The sequence below is a fragment of the Helianthus annuus genome, chromosome 13 (assembly GCF_002127325.2).
Source record: "Helianthus annuus cultivar XRQ/B chromosome 13, HanXRQr2.0-SUNRISE, whole genome shotgun sequence".
NCBI lineage: Eukaryota > Viridiplantae > Streptophyta > Magnoliopsida > Asterales > Asteraceae > Helianthus > Helianthus annuus.
In genome coordinates this window covers 125,722,401-125,737,044 of record NC_035445.2, presented here as the reverse complement: position 1 = coordinate 125,737,044, position 14,644 = coordinate 125,722,401, and the positions used below count along the sequence as shown (strand labels likewise).

The following is a 14,644-nucleotide window of genomic DNA, read 5'->3' as shown; positions in this document are numbered from 1 at the left end:
CTCATAAATTAAATAGGAAAGTAATTTTATAAAAAAATAGATTTAAATCATGATCTTAATAATTGAAATCGGTTACATATTTCCCATTTTAATTCCTTATCCATAATATCTTTCCTATTTTAAATTCATTATCATTGCTCTGTTTAAATGCGATGTACACATGTGTATTCTGATTTTGCCATGTTTTTAATGCGATATACACATGTGTATATCGTCTGTTTTTGTGATATCTCAGAATTTTTTTGTATTGAGTGTTTGATGTACACTTGTGAATTACTGTACACATATGTACGATGCTGAGTACACATACGTACTGTTCTATTTATATCCAAGTACACATGTGTATACCGTTGAAATATGAGGGTTACGTGGATCTTAAAAATCAAAATTTGAATTCTGGTGATGAAATCTGAAAAATAAAATTAAAATAAAAGATATTGTGGATAATTAATTTAAAATATGAAAGATATTATGGATAAGGAATTAAAATAGGAAATATGTAACTGATTTCAATTATTAAGATAATGATTTAAATCTAATTTTTTATAAAACTACAATCCTACCTTTAACAACTAAAAAGGAAATCAAGGGTCCAGATGAGTTCACACAGTTCACACTTGGGAGGTTGTTCACTCTAAAACCCTACCCTTAAATTATAACAGTAATATATAATTATATAATAAGATATGTAAATACTTTTAAATAATAAACTAGCATGATTCGGAGCAGTGGCGGAGCTAAGCAAAAAATTCAGGGGTATCCCAATTTTTTTTTTGGGGGATTAGAGGTATTATTTGTATAAAAAGATAAAAATTTTACACTACGTAGACAAAGTTGAAGGGTATTTTTACACTACGAAGAGGGAGTTGAGGAGTAGCCCGGGCTACCCCTCCTTGTACATTGGTTCCGCCACTGATTCGGAGGATGCTCAAACTTAGGCGAGCTTAAACTCTACTCAACGACATACAAAAACACAAGTGGGGAAGGATTCACAAGAACATTGATGGTAATGGCATGGGTTGAAATTGAAACCAGTTCCGATTGACCCGAAACACATTTTATTCATAAGTCCACTTTTTTTCATTAACATATATGTGAACGTTGTACATGTGTAATACTTAAGTTAGAGTGTAGAGTTTAAAGGATGGGCTATGTGGATCAGTAATGGTTAATTTTTCATGCGTGTTGGGTCGGGCTGAGCTAAAACAATTTTCCTTTTTTCTTTTTTTTTTTTGTTGTTGAGTTAAATGCCCGGATAGTCCCTGTGGTTTGGTCTTTTTTCAACTTTAGTCCCTAACTTTCTAAAATTACCTCTATAGTTCCCAACTTTTCAATTTTCGTTCCCGAATAGTCCCTGGCGTGGATGGGGGTTAGTTTTCTCAGTTAAGTTGATGTAAAATGACTATAATGCCCTTAAACAACAGGACTTTAAAAAACTGATCCCAGAAAATTATCTTATATTTTCAACAGAAGATGCAATCTACAACCTAATCATGCTACCAAAAGTCAAAATTACCACCTGGGCAATTTCGTGAGGGATTGCTATAAAGAGATATGAGTTTCTCATATGTACAGTGCCATAGCAGTACCATCAGAATGTCACCACTTGACTGCCACCATCGCCGTTGTTGATTCGTAGTCGTCATAGTCGGTTGAACACCAGAGAAACCATGAACAGTAAAGGAAGTAACGTTGTGACGTGAGGGAAAAAACATCAGGTTCCAACAGAAGATGCATGCGTCGATCTACTTCGAAAAGTTCGAAGTTCACGGCGACATGAAGACGATTCTGGCGAAGCTGAAGTCTGGAACGTCATCCCGATATACGAACATAACTAAGGTGGGTTTCATTTTTCGTCTGGCAGAATCTGATTTTGAGTCCGATTCGGATGATAACTGAGGTGGGTTTGAATTAGAGTTTTGAAATTAGGGGCTTTTTATTTGTGGGATTTTAAATTGGGGGTTTCTTCTTCTTTAGATGACGATGATGAGGCCTTGTCCTCTGCTTCCAAGATCGTTGGGGATGTCGCGGTGGTTTGAGGGAGGTGTCATGGATGTCAGAGGTTGGTGTTTGGGTGGTTTGAGGGTGGGCTGTGTTGTGTTAGTTGACTGGTGGTTGTTAACCGTTGGTGGTGGTGGTCCGTTGGTGATGGTTGGTTGTAAGGGTGGGTGGTGGTGGTTGTAGGTTGTCGTAGGTGGGGATGTAGGGGTGGTGCTTGCATGGGGTTTTGCTAGATATAGAGAGAGAACTAATTAAATCATTTTACTTAAGGGCATTATAGTCATTTTACACCAACTTAACTGAGAAAACTAACCCCCATCCACTTCAGGAACTATCCGGGAACGAAAATTGAAAAGTTTGGGACTATAGAGGTAATTTTAGAAAGTTAGGGACTAAAGGTGAAATAAGACCAAACCACAGGGACTATCCGGGCATTTAACTCTTTTTTGTTTGAAAAAAAGTAGCTCTAGGTATATATATACATGCATTCTTTAAACTCCAAAATCAATCCATGTAAGGATTTTGGTTTAGTATAGAAAACACCAACCTTCTAGTTATGCAGTAACATGTCTACTTACAACTCATCAACCTTCTACTTATGCAGGAAGTGTTGATCAAACACCCTGCTCAGAGGGAGTGTTATACTCTTATTTTACATTCTTTTGTTAAAAACTAACAGTTTAATAAATAAACATATATAACAGGCGCTGCATATATATATATATATACCTTCTATGTATGAGCACCAAAGATGTCCAAGAGACCAAGCTTTCCCCAATACTGAACTGCTAACCAACTCACAAAAGAAAAATATGCTACAAGAAAACACGCCCGTTTGAAACGGATCAAATACGCATCCCTTATCATACTCGTACTAACAATGCGTGATTTGAGTAGATATAGCATTCTACCCAATGCGACCGTGATCAAAGAGGTTACAAAACCCGTAACCGCCCCAGCTATGGCTCCCCAACTCACAATGTTAGACCGGCCCTTTTGAGAAAACCACGACGTGAACATCTCCATGGACCTACAAAAAGTTGGAAGAAAAACTAAAAATAGTGTATAGTTTTTAATACCAGTGTCACTGTAGTCATGTTTAACAGATTAACTACTTATTAAAGTAGCAAATTAACAAAAGAACATGTTGGCGAGTCAACTGAGTTAACTCACCTTTTTTGACCCATATCTAAACTACCCGTTTCGCCATTACACAACCCGCCTATTTTCCAGTCTCTACTCTTTTTAAGTTTCAACCACAGTTCTATTCTTATACCCGCTGCAAAGGAACCAAACGTTCAGGGAACAGTTCGTGAACCGTTCGGTGGGAAGTTCGTTTGTGTACGTTCGTTTATTAAACAAACGAACACTAACAAGAAATTTCATTCGTTTAGTTAAATGAATGAATGTGAACAGAGGTCGCGTTCGTTCATTTATGTTTGTGAATGTTCGGTAACGTGTTCGTTTATGTTCAATAGTTCATTAGTGTTTTTAGTTTATATATTTTTTTAAATACTTCAAAATCCCGACAAATAAAATATTCAATAAATGTTAGTGTATTATATATTCTATTCATGAACGCATGTTTGTGTTCGTTTGTTTCAATTTGTGTTCATGAACATTAGTTTGTGTTCATCAACGTTTGTTGCCTAAAATTAACAAACGAACACGCTCATTTCCTGAACATACGAACACGAACATAAAATCTTGTTTGGTAAGTGTTCATGAACGGATATATTTCTTAACAAACGAACATGAACAAGGTCTTGTTCCTGTTCATTCGGTTCATTTGCAGCCCTAGTTATTAACATATGAACTCACCAAATTATATCAAGTGATACATACACACCATCTTTCAAACGTGTTATAAATAAGTTCCAGGCTATGTAGCAGAGAATTAAATAACACTAACTTGTGCAGTAAGGTTGAAATTTTATATATAGCAAGTAAACAAATGTGGATTCAGAGAGAATTTAAATAATTGATTAACTCACAAGATAAGATAGCGCTTAAGCATCTCAGTCGTTGACGGGTGGTCAGCTTGGCAATTAAAAAACTCATCGTAATACAAATTTAGTTTGGAAATGCCGAGTGTATACCAGCAATCATACGTTTCATTCACCTAGCAAGAAAAGCGGAAACGTGTGAAAATATTAGCATTTTTAACGGAAAGAATTTCAACGTTCACAAATCATGTGGGGTCATATGTCCCGTAGATTACCTTGAATCTATCTTTTGCCATCCATGCAGCGTTGAAAGTTGGTCTGCAATCAAGTGGGAGAGCCTCATTAGGAGCTTCCGCAAACGCAGTATGAAGATGACCGGAGTGATCTGTATATTCTACCTGTGCAAGAACAAAGCAACTAAGATATAAGATCATGCATCACTATTTCGGGTCGGGTCATTTTTAGTATGGGTCGCAACAGACCACGTCAGCTTGGGTTGACCCACGGACACCATTTTGACCATATATATGAAAGCTTGAAGTATATACCTCGAATACAGAAGCCCAATAATAATCATGGCGGCATCTGAACTTCTTCTTCTCGGATGGATAAAACACATGCTTTGCTTTATAATTTAGCAACCCAAGTTCACACACTTTTGTTGACCTAAGATCTACATCTGCAACAAAACTATACAATTAGACAAAAGCTATGTTGTCAAAGACGCAAGGCGCAGGCGAGGCGCATCGGCCTCGCCCGGAGCCTAGGCGCAAAAAAAGCGTGGGCTTTTTTAAGAAAAGCTCACAGAGAGAAAAAAAATATAAAAAATATGTTATGCTTTGAAAATAAATAAGATTCCACATATAAAATTAAAAAAACTATTATATATGCCATTTAAGATCATGTAGCTAATAGTTAGTAGCAAAAGTTTAGGACTTATATGTTGTAAGTTTTGGGTGTGTGAATAAAAGTCTCAAAAGGTGGTAAATACTTTGTCCCGCATTGGTGAGGGAACAAAGTGAGTGGTTGTTTATAAGGTAAAATGATTAAATGAGTTTCTGAGCTGGAATTTGGTTGAACTCATGCCTGCCCGCACGTCCTGCGGACACGAATGCAGCTCCGAAAACCCGGGCCCGCGTGATGCAGTTTTTGCACGCACTCGGTTTCATTTTTTTTTCTTTTTTTCAGTTTTCCTGCTTATCTACTGCGCCTCAGCACCGTCTTTGCGCCTAGGCGCGCGCCTTTTTGCGCCTCAGCAGCGGTCTTTTCAAAAAAAAACCCATTTTTGCGCCTAGGCTACCACCAGGCGCTATAGGTGCGCCTCGCTGCGCCCGGGCGCCTAGGCGCGCGCTTTTTGCGCTTTTGACAACACAGGACAAAAGTCACAAAACCTAAAGAGTTGCAATTACAAATTAGGTAATCTAATTTGCACTATCATTTATCTTCAATTCAAATTACACAACTTCAACTCATCTACTCTTACAACCTAAATTTTAATATTAAACACTGCTTTTTTTTATATTGGTTAAAGCCTCTATTCAGAAGCAACAATTCTATGCAATTACACAAAACCTAGAAAATTTATAACAGTGATTAAGTATTCCAATTCGCACTATCGTATATCTTCATCTCTATACATCATCATCATACTCAGTATATCCCACCAATAGCAAAGCTAAGGTAGGGTCTGAGGAGGGTGAGATGTAGACAGCCTTACCTCTACCCCATAGGAATAGAGAGGCTGCTTCCAATGAGACCCCCGGCTCGATAGTAGTTTTGCATCAAGCCTTGGACATAAGACACATAACACTCAACAATTGAGACAAACGCCGATTAGTGCATGTACCCCCTTGTCTTTCGGCTATCAATGCCACCACATGATGCATGATTAACCATCCCCCTCTTTTAACGTTATCTTCATCTCTATACAAATTACACAAAATCAATTCATCGACTCGTTACAACCTATATTTTAACATTGAACACTGCATTTTATATATGATTAATAAAATCTCTATTCAGAAGCAACAAATCTAATGAGTTGCACAAAACCTAGAAACTTGTCTTTCTACCTAGCAAACAATCTATTAGAAATTAGGTATTCTGATTTGCACTATTCAAATTATATATAATAATTCAAGTCATCTACACATTAAAACCTAAAACTTCAACATCAAACACTACAAAATTAAAACAACTAACAACAAACTTACTGCTCAAGCAAGCTACACAATTCAATTCAATTCATCAACACAACAAAACCTAAAAACTTCAACATCATAATCATAACAACAAACACCAAAACTTACTGCTCAAATCACACAACTTCAACAAAACCTAAAACATCAAAATCAAAACAATTAACTACAAAACTTACTGCTGGACACAATCCTGCACTGGCAGGGGACAGAGATCGGATAGGAAATGGAGAAATTGCTAAGAAACAAGGCGAAAATGACAACGGAAAAGACAGCTACAAGGATTAAAATTAGAGGAAAGAGGAGAGCGATAGAGCATCGGAGCAATAGGTATACGACGGGTGTCTGTTTCGCCTCCGCTATCCGCTCCGGCGAATTCATGGTGGTCCGATCACCAGAAGCGGTTACTTTCCGGTGATCGGAAAATGAGAAGTTCGTGTTTCTGAAATGATAAAGGTTACGGAGGATGGGATAGGGACGGGATTGGATAGTGTCGACTTTTATTAGTGTTACATTATTAATATTCAAAAAATGCTACTACATTGGTAATATAGTTACATAAAAATTGATTAAAAGAGTAGTATTTGAGTTTATATGGTTTGGTTTAATTATATGAGTCTAATTTTTATTTATTTTATTTTTTTAATTATTGAGTACCTATCGTTTTTAATCTGATCAATTTAGACCGATTAATTAATAATATCGAAAAATCCGGTAAAAGCATTTCATGTGCACCTCATATGAGAAGTATTTTCGCTTTTTCCAGTTTGACAGTACGTTGTTTCTCTCCATACCTTTTAACTCAATTAACTTCCCTTACTTCAACTCATTTATTCTCAACCACCCCGATGATCATCCATTCGACCTCATTAATGAATTAATGAACAATTGCCTTCAAACATTCAAGATGTCAAAATTGTTGTTCAAGAATGAAGATATTATACTTTGACTATAGCTCAAATCCGATCTAAAAACTAAGCAAATCATCACTTTCTCTCTCTAGAAATGTTCCTCTCTCACTCTCTGACTCAGATTTAGATGAGAATGGATGAGCATGGAGGCTCACCTTTTAACCATTTAGGGTTTGTCTGCTGGGTAAATTACTAACTTGCCTTAATGAGATTTTTATATATAAACATGAAGGCCTTGCATAGACTTTAGTTATGAGCTAAGCCAAATAAATAATACATTAATCCAATTAAATATCCTTAATTAGTTTTTTCATATAAGATTTAGGGTGTTACACTAGTTTTAGGACAAGTCTCCAAAATAAAAATAAAAAAAGCAAAACTCTTTAAACCAACAAAACAAGTGACCCTAAACATATGAGTAACACACTAAGCCCAGCTAACTCAACGACTAGCCATACCATTGGGCTTGGCCCAAATTCATTACAACCCATCTACTACTTCTAATAAAGCAAAACCAACTTATGCCACATGGCATCAAGTTAAGCTACTAAATGCCACGTGGCATTTTTATACTCCCTGATGAAAACCTTTGAGCACTAAAAGCATAGAAGCGGCCTCCGTCTTTTGTCTTCACTCGCTAAATCAATCAATCCATATTGAATCGGAGTTACCTTTTTTTCTCCCATTTGATTGAGCATTTATTGAGGGTTGTTACAATCAAAAACCCTAAATCCAGTGTTTCCTTTCATCCTTTGCCTCCCAATTGAAAGAACCCTAGATCTCATCTCTCTACCTGGTAAGTTTTCGTTTAGGGTTTGATTTCATATGATTTATTCGATTCGAAGTTAGTATACAAATTCCTAACTTATATTTCATATGAGTTAACTTCATATTTATCGAATCCGTCAAGATATGTTTCACCCGTTTTCTGTAGAAGTACTTTCAAGGGTATCCAGATGAGGCTTGGATCAAAAATTGATAAAATCAACAAGTTAGGCTTCCATGTAGCATGTTTCTTCTTATGTTTTCAATAACTATAATCTATTCATTCTTTGCGATTTTAAGATTGGTTTTATTCGGTGCAACAGGTTGAGGTTTCACCATCCTTGCCCTTTTTTATTTTGTATCAAAGGTATGTTCTACCTCTTATTTCCTGTTTTTTTTATTTGATTTCTATAATTGTGTTAATATTTGTTGTTCGATTTTATGTCATTTGATAAGGTCTTAGATCTTGGTATGTCAGGCCATGTTTGATGGATATATAAATAACAGGAAACTGTGGGGGAAAAATAAAGAAATTAGCGGATGCTATGTGGCGAACTGAGATTGAGGTATTGCTACTCTACCTTTTTAACGTGGGTTCAGCCTTCAAGTATTCACTCTTCATTGGCTGATTATCTATTTTGGTTAGTTTGTGTTTCAATTGTGTACCAGTGTATTTTCTATTTTAACTATGTTACTTGAAGTCTAGAACAAATCGATTGCACAGTTCTGCTGCTAATGTTCTTAGGGTTTCTTATTCTCAATTGGCTACTGTTGTAGATGAAACACCCTAATCTCAATCCATTCCGATGACTACAATAGGTGAGCTTTCACATATTTAGGGTTTTTTCTTTTAATCTTGAAATCTGGAGTGAACAACCTGTGTAGATGTTTGCTTTGAATCTGTTTGTTATTGTTTTCGTTGAGATAATTGGATTTTAAATGTGAATGATGGCGTATTTATAAAGACCACTTTTCTTTTGCTACTGAATGTTGTGAAACGGCAGGTATAATTTGTAATCTATTTTCTACAGGGAGTATAGGGATTTTCTCCAGCAGCTTTAGGGGAAGTCTTTAGTTGAAGATCAATAGAAGACTGAGTCATGAAGGTTGTTGAAGGAACTTTCAACAGCAGGTGATTTATTATGTACGTGTTTAAAAAAAGTATTTTAATATATTTGTTACAATATAACATGACTTAATATAATAATTTCTTAATAATCCATAAAGGGTAACTTTAGTTAAACATTTTACTTAGAATTATATACATAACTGATGCAATTCAATGTTATGATATTCATTTGTGGAAAAATATTGATAGGTTGTTGTAATTGAGTTCCTTATTACATCTTAAGTTTTAATTAGAGAAAAAAATGTGATCATTATTTGTTGGTTTTCATGTTTAGGTCGAACCGAATTAAATGATAGCGAACCAAGTGTTTTTCGTTCTGCTATAGAGGAAACAATTCTAGCAGAACACAGGTTTACCTGGTAGAGTTTGAAAGAAAAGCTAAAACCTTGCCCTTTCATGAGGATTTTTCGGTAAGTCAGTCTAACTTATGGTTAGCATTAGACTTACCAATTTGATGCACCCCTTGAAATGGCAGCAATTTAGCCTCTAACAATAGGGAAGTTCTTCGGTTGCCCTTGATATACATAGCTTGCAATTACAAATTTACAATCATTAATTTGTTTAGTTGAAATCTCAAAATTATGATTAATAACTTCTAACAATGGCTCTATGTTCTTGAATTCCTTTTTTCCTTCAATTGATTAATAAGTTCTCCGTTGTCGACGTTTCGGCACTGGTGAAATTTATGCAACAATAGTGAAGCTCGACTTTTAATACTGATAATGTGATATTATAAAAATCAAATTTGGATATCATAAAAGTTGAGATGTCAATGAGGGTGTTTAACATCCATCATATTAAGTTGGTAAATGATGAGTTAATAGATTTATTACCCTTAAAACCTTTAATAATTTTCATATTTTTGTTTGCAAATCCGGTCCCATTAACATTGTAGAGCTTGAAGTGCGAGTACCACTCTATGATTTGATAGGTCCAGAAGAAGGTGGTTTATATCATTTTTGTTAGAAGTATGATGACAGCCGGTAAGAGTGATGATCCGGTTGTTGCGAAACGGTCCCACAAAAAGTAATTAAGTGTTGGTGTTCGAAGGTATGTTGTGGCGGTTTGATTCTTTCGTTTCTTTTTTTCAGTGTTTTGGGTTAATTTGGTGATTTGGTTTCTTTTATTGTGGGTATTATGGGTCATCTTTTGTTTAGAATTTAGTGAAGGAGAGCTTATGGGACTAAAAATCCAGAAATTTGTGGGTCTGAGAAGTTTATATCATGGCATTTTAGTGGTGGATTTGGGCAAAAATCACAAGTTTTTTAGTTGTTACCTGTGGCCCTATTTGGTGTCCATTTTGTCCAGGTTGTTATGCCTCATGTGGGCCAGTTTTATCTTTTATAAATTGGCCAATCTTCTATCAGTTTAGACCAGCTCCAATCCGTGAAAAGAGTTGGGTATGTTTGATGGTGTTTATTGGTTTTGATGGCCCACCACCTGATTTTATTAGTTGGGTGGAAGGGGTTTAATAGACCCGTTATATCAATTTTTTGTTGGGTAGGGGCTGCGTTTTTTTTAACCACCAGATGGCGGCTTTTCATCGTGTAAGAAAGTGGACCAGAAAAGTCAAAACCTTTTTTGTGAAAGGTTATGTCTTTATTCCAATAATTACAAGTAAGTTGAAAAACTTCTAAATTTCCTTTCCTTTAAGAAACTCGTTTTCTAAAAGAAAACCAAGTTTTTGATGGGTGAGTTACGATTTTGTGAGCCTAGGTTTCTAATTGCACCTTTTTATGTTGCCCGTTCTTATTTCACAATACACACATATCATATCTATACCTATTTAATACATAATCCAATTGTATTTTATCTCAAAATATCCTATTAAAATACCGAATCTTAAAAGAATGGACTATGATGCTTAAGATAAACTCAATAAAGGTGATATTTATTTACCAACTTCAAATTAATTTGATGTTCAGCTTGGTCTTCTAATTATAGGTTTTCGGACAAGTGAGGTGGTTAGTAATAGTAACACGGAGTACCCTCTTGGCTGCAGTAGACTTGAAAGCTTAATTGACTATAGCATACATGACTATTAAAATCCGGTGAAGTTTACGACGCAGGAACACAAAGTTGTGAGTTCATGCTCCCCCTTTTCTTTTAACTGTTTTCAGATTTATAACTTCGGGAGTGAAATACATGTTACAAATGTTACAATGTTTATAAATGGTATGATGAATACAAAAACAAGAAGCACTCTTGGTGATAACTAGTACCAAGTATGATGCGTTTTGAGGAATGATACGAGAAATCGTGTCACGAATAGGGTACCATAAGCACCATTAATCGTGTACATACTAAAACCGCAGAACAAAAGGTTAGATCTAATGGGTGACCGGGCAGCCACACTCTCGGTGAGAACTAGTACCGAGTAGTGCTTTTGTGTCTCCGTCATGAATCGACAACTAAAAAAATGCCTATGGTTTGGTGACTTCCTACGTCGTGTCACATGTTAATGGCCTTGCAACCCATTAACAACCCTGATACATACAAGAATACTTTATAATTCATACCACAAGAATAATTTATTTGTACGAGGTTCGTACACTAGAATACTTTATTTGGTTCATACCACAAGAATACTTTATTTATACAAGAATACTTTATTTACACAAGAATACTTTATTTTTACAAGACACATTTCACGTTTTCATACTAAGTATACAAACGTTCAATACAAGAACTGCATGAATTCACACCAACATTATGTTGACGTTTTTCCAAAACTCACATGTATTTCAGGTAACTAAAGTGGATGTGCGCGCGGTCTTACTCATGCTCCTGGATGTTGTTATGTTTATCTTTAAATAAAGTTGTAAACTTTCAGACAATGTGTTGTCTCGTGATGTAAACACTTAAACCATGTTTTCTGTTATGTAATGGTGTTTGAAGTTATTTTTACGAGCATGTAGTATGTTTACCTTTCGTATACAATGAGAATCTTTCATAATCACACCTCGTGCTTCCGCCTAAGAAAGGGGTGTGACGATATGTTGGTTGGTTGGTTTGAATCATTTATAATCTCAAAACTGGTCAAACAAGAAAACCTATATAAAATGGAACGGGTCAAATGGCCGTACCAGTTGACAGTCTTTTAAATTGTGTATTCATTGATTTAGATCAATATTTATTTTTAATCATATTTTCTTTGTATTTATATATGTAATATGTAATGAGTAGTTATTTATTAGAAAAAAATACACTAAAAGGTGGTGTTCAGTCACCCGTTTCGACACAACAGTTTTGCTTTTATGTTTGTAACATAAAAAATTATGTTTTTTAAGTTTTAAATTTTATTCTGTTTTGTAACAGAAGTATATGTGCATGCACAAGGAATTTTATTCTATTCTGGTCAGACAAATGGACTTCTGGGGGTTATTTATGTGATTTACTTCCAGCTTTATATCGCATATTGGCAACAAAGATTAATAGATTAATAGATTTTATGCATCGTATAAACACTTTTGGGTGACTTTTGACCCATTCAACTTATTTGGCATGTTAAAAGGGTTTATTGGATGTAAACATGGTTTCAGGAATTATATTATTTCAATAATAACTTTAACCTTGAATTAAAAGATTAAAAGATTAATGGATTTTATGCATCCTATAAACACTTTGGGTGACTTTTGACCTATTCAACTTATTTGGCATGTTAAAAGGCTTTATTGGGTGTAAACATGGTTTCAGGAATTATATTATTTCAATAATAACTTTAACCTTGAATTAAAAGATTAATAGATTTTATGCATCATATAAACACTTTGGGTGATTTTTGAACTATTCAACTTATTTGGCATGTTAAAAGGCTTTATTGGGTGTAAACATGGTTTCAGGAATTATATTATTTCAAAAATAACTTTAACCTTGAATTAAAAGATTAATAGATTTTATGCATATAAACACTTTGGGTGACTTTTGACCCATTCAACTTATTTGGCATTATACTTTTTTTACACAAGGTACAGTTTGTACCCAGAAGTTTATTCTTTTATACGGGGTTGGGGTTGCACTTTTGACATGTTCGGTATTGATGACTTTAGCTATTCTTTTATACGAGGTATTGGTTGTTCTCCTCTCACAATTCCAGTAATAACTTTATTTGTCAATATACGTAAAACTCGAGGCCATTTCCTAAAAAAAAAACACTATTTGAGAAAAACCCTCCTTCACCCGGGCTTGGAACCGGCAAAATAAACTAAATGGTCTATTGATGGCAACGACACCCTACCTATTGGAAATGAGGGTATGTAATTGAAAGTTATATTCGGTCGTTGCGTCCCGAGTTCGTTTTGTGGCTGTGATGAGTTTGGTAAAAAAATTAGGTTCGACGTTGCATAGCAAGGATGGTGAGTGCGCTGTTTGCTACTAGCAACCTGTTATGCAGCCATGACAACCTCAATACCTATTCTGAGCCGTCTGTTAGAAGTCATTAAAGTATTGAAGCGGCATGGTACTTAACACAAAATTCTTGATCAATATCATTAGTTGCCGTCTTCTATAACCAAATTAGTTATATATATATATTGTTACCATTACTGTTGTTGGCTTGTAGATCATACGCGGCGTGAAATGACTCAGAATTTTGTTGAAGACGCTCCATTACAGAAGCACACATTGGAAGACGACCTCTACATACGAATTACAAGTACTAACCAATGGGGACGCCTAAAGTTTGTTTTTAACGCACACAACCTCCATTTGTTTTTATTAGTTATATATTTAGATTTACATTATGATTATAGTACTACTGCTTTCTTCAATCATAATTAGCACATAAGTTATTTTAATGTTTTTTATAAGTAAAAAGTGTTTTCATTACCCAGCCTGTTGGCACGACAATCTTGTCACATCTGAAAAAGAATACAAATATATGATTGTGTGCGTGCTTTAATATGTAGTTTTTTTTTTCATCTCGGGCAAAGAACTCTACCACTTAATCCTACCGGTGATTACTTTGTAGCAAAGAGTATGTGTCAATTAGCATGTGCACCGAATAAATTACTTTTTGTATGATTTAATTATGTGTTAATCATAAATAGCTTTACTATGATTTATTTCATTGATTATTGATTATATGTGTTCTGCTCAATATATGTTAAGGTCAAAATAGGTTCGGGTCAGTCAAAACGGGTTTTGCTCAAAATAGGTTCATGTCAATATGTGTTTTGCTCAATATACGTTAAGGTCAAAACTGGTTAAAAATGCTTTATTTAAGAAAATATATATCAAATAACCAAAGTTATAAAAAAATAATTAAAAAAAATGAAATCTATCCGGGTTCTAAAAAGAGAGCTATAAAATCATTTGTACAATAACATCTCAATATAAAAAATGAATCAAAACATATTTACCTAAGTGAGAAAAATCATATTTTTATACGTTTATATTGAAAAGTTCTTTCATTACAAAGTTGATCTCATTGCCAGTATATATTATATGTTTGTGTTAAGCCACCCACGAAAGTCACGGGATCTTAGTCTAGTATCAACAAAAAAACATGATAAATCCTATACAAAGCTTATGATGAATCAAGATGTGCAAGTGGGCCTTAAACACATGGCCGTGAGGTGGGCGGGGAGGACCAGGCCAGGGCCCCGATATTTTGAGGGGCACGTTTTTTATGAAAAAAACTCGATATGCATACGTAAAATATTTTGTTAATAATGTACACTAATACAAACACCA

General features: G+C 34.9%; 1 protein-coding gene and 1 long non-coding RNA gene across 33 annotated transcripts; one reads left to right on the top strand and one right to left on the bottom strand.

The window, feature by feature from the left end:
* Positions 1-2,505: 2,505 nt before the first annotated feature.
* LOC110899303 lies at positions 2,506-6,705 on the bottom strand. Its single transcript, XM_022146193.2, has 5 exons — positions 6,325-6,705; positions 4,496-4,626; positions 4,223-4,345; positions 3,996-4,123; positions 2,506-3,031 (listed from the first exon to the last, which is right to left on the bottom strand). The coding sequence occupies exons 1-5, from the start codon at positions 6,524-6,526 to the stop codon at positions 2,734-2,736; spliced, it is 882 nt and encodes a 293-aa protein (XP_022001885.1). The 5' UTR covers positions 6,527-6,705; the 3' UTR covers positions 2,506-2,733.
* A 934-nt stretch (positions 6,706-7,639) lies between these two features.
* LOC110899304 lies at positions 7,640-11,885 on the top strand. 32 transcript variants are annotated; one of them, XR_002570107.2, is made up of 8 exons: positions 7,640-7,852; positions 7,991-8,047; positions 8,145-8,188; positions 8,329-8,387; positions 8,599-8,640; positions 8,853-8,953; positions 9,225-11,031; positions 11,699-11,885. It is a non-coding gene; the product is annotated as an uncharacterized LOC110899304 (long non-coding RNA). The 32 variants fall into 32 exon arrangements; XR_004875859.1 differs by having other exon boundaries at positions 8,853-8,965; XR_002570100.2 differs by having other exon boundaries at positions 8,329-8,462.
* Positions 11,886-14,644: the final 2,759 nt, after the last annotated feature.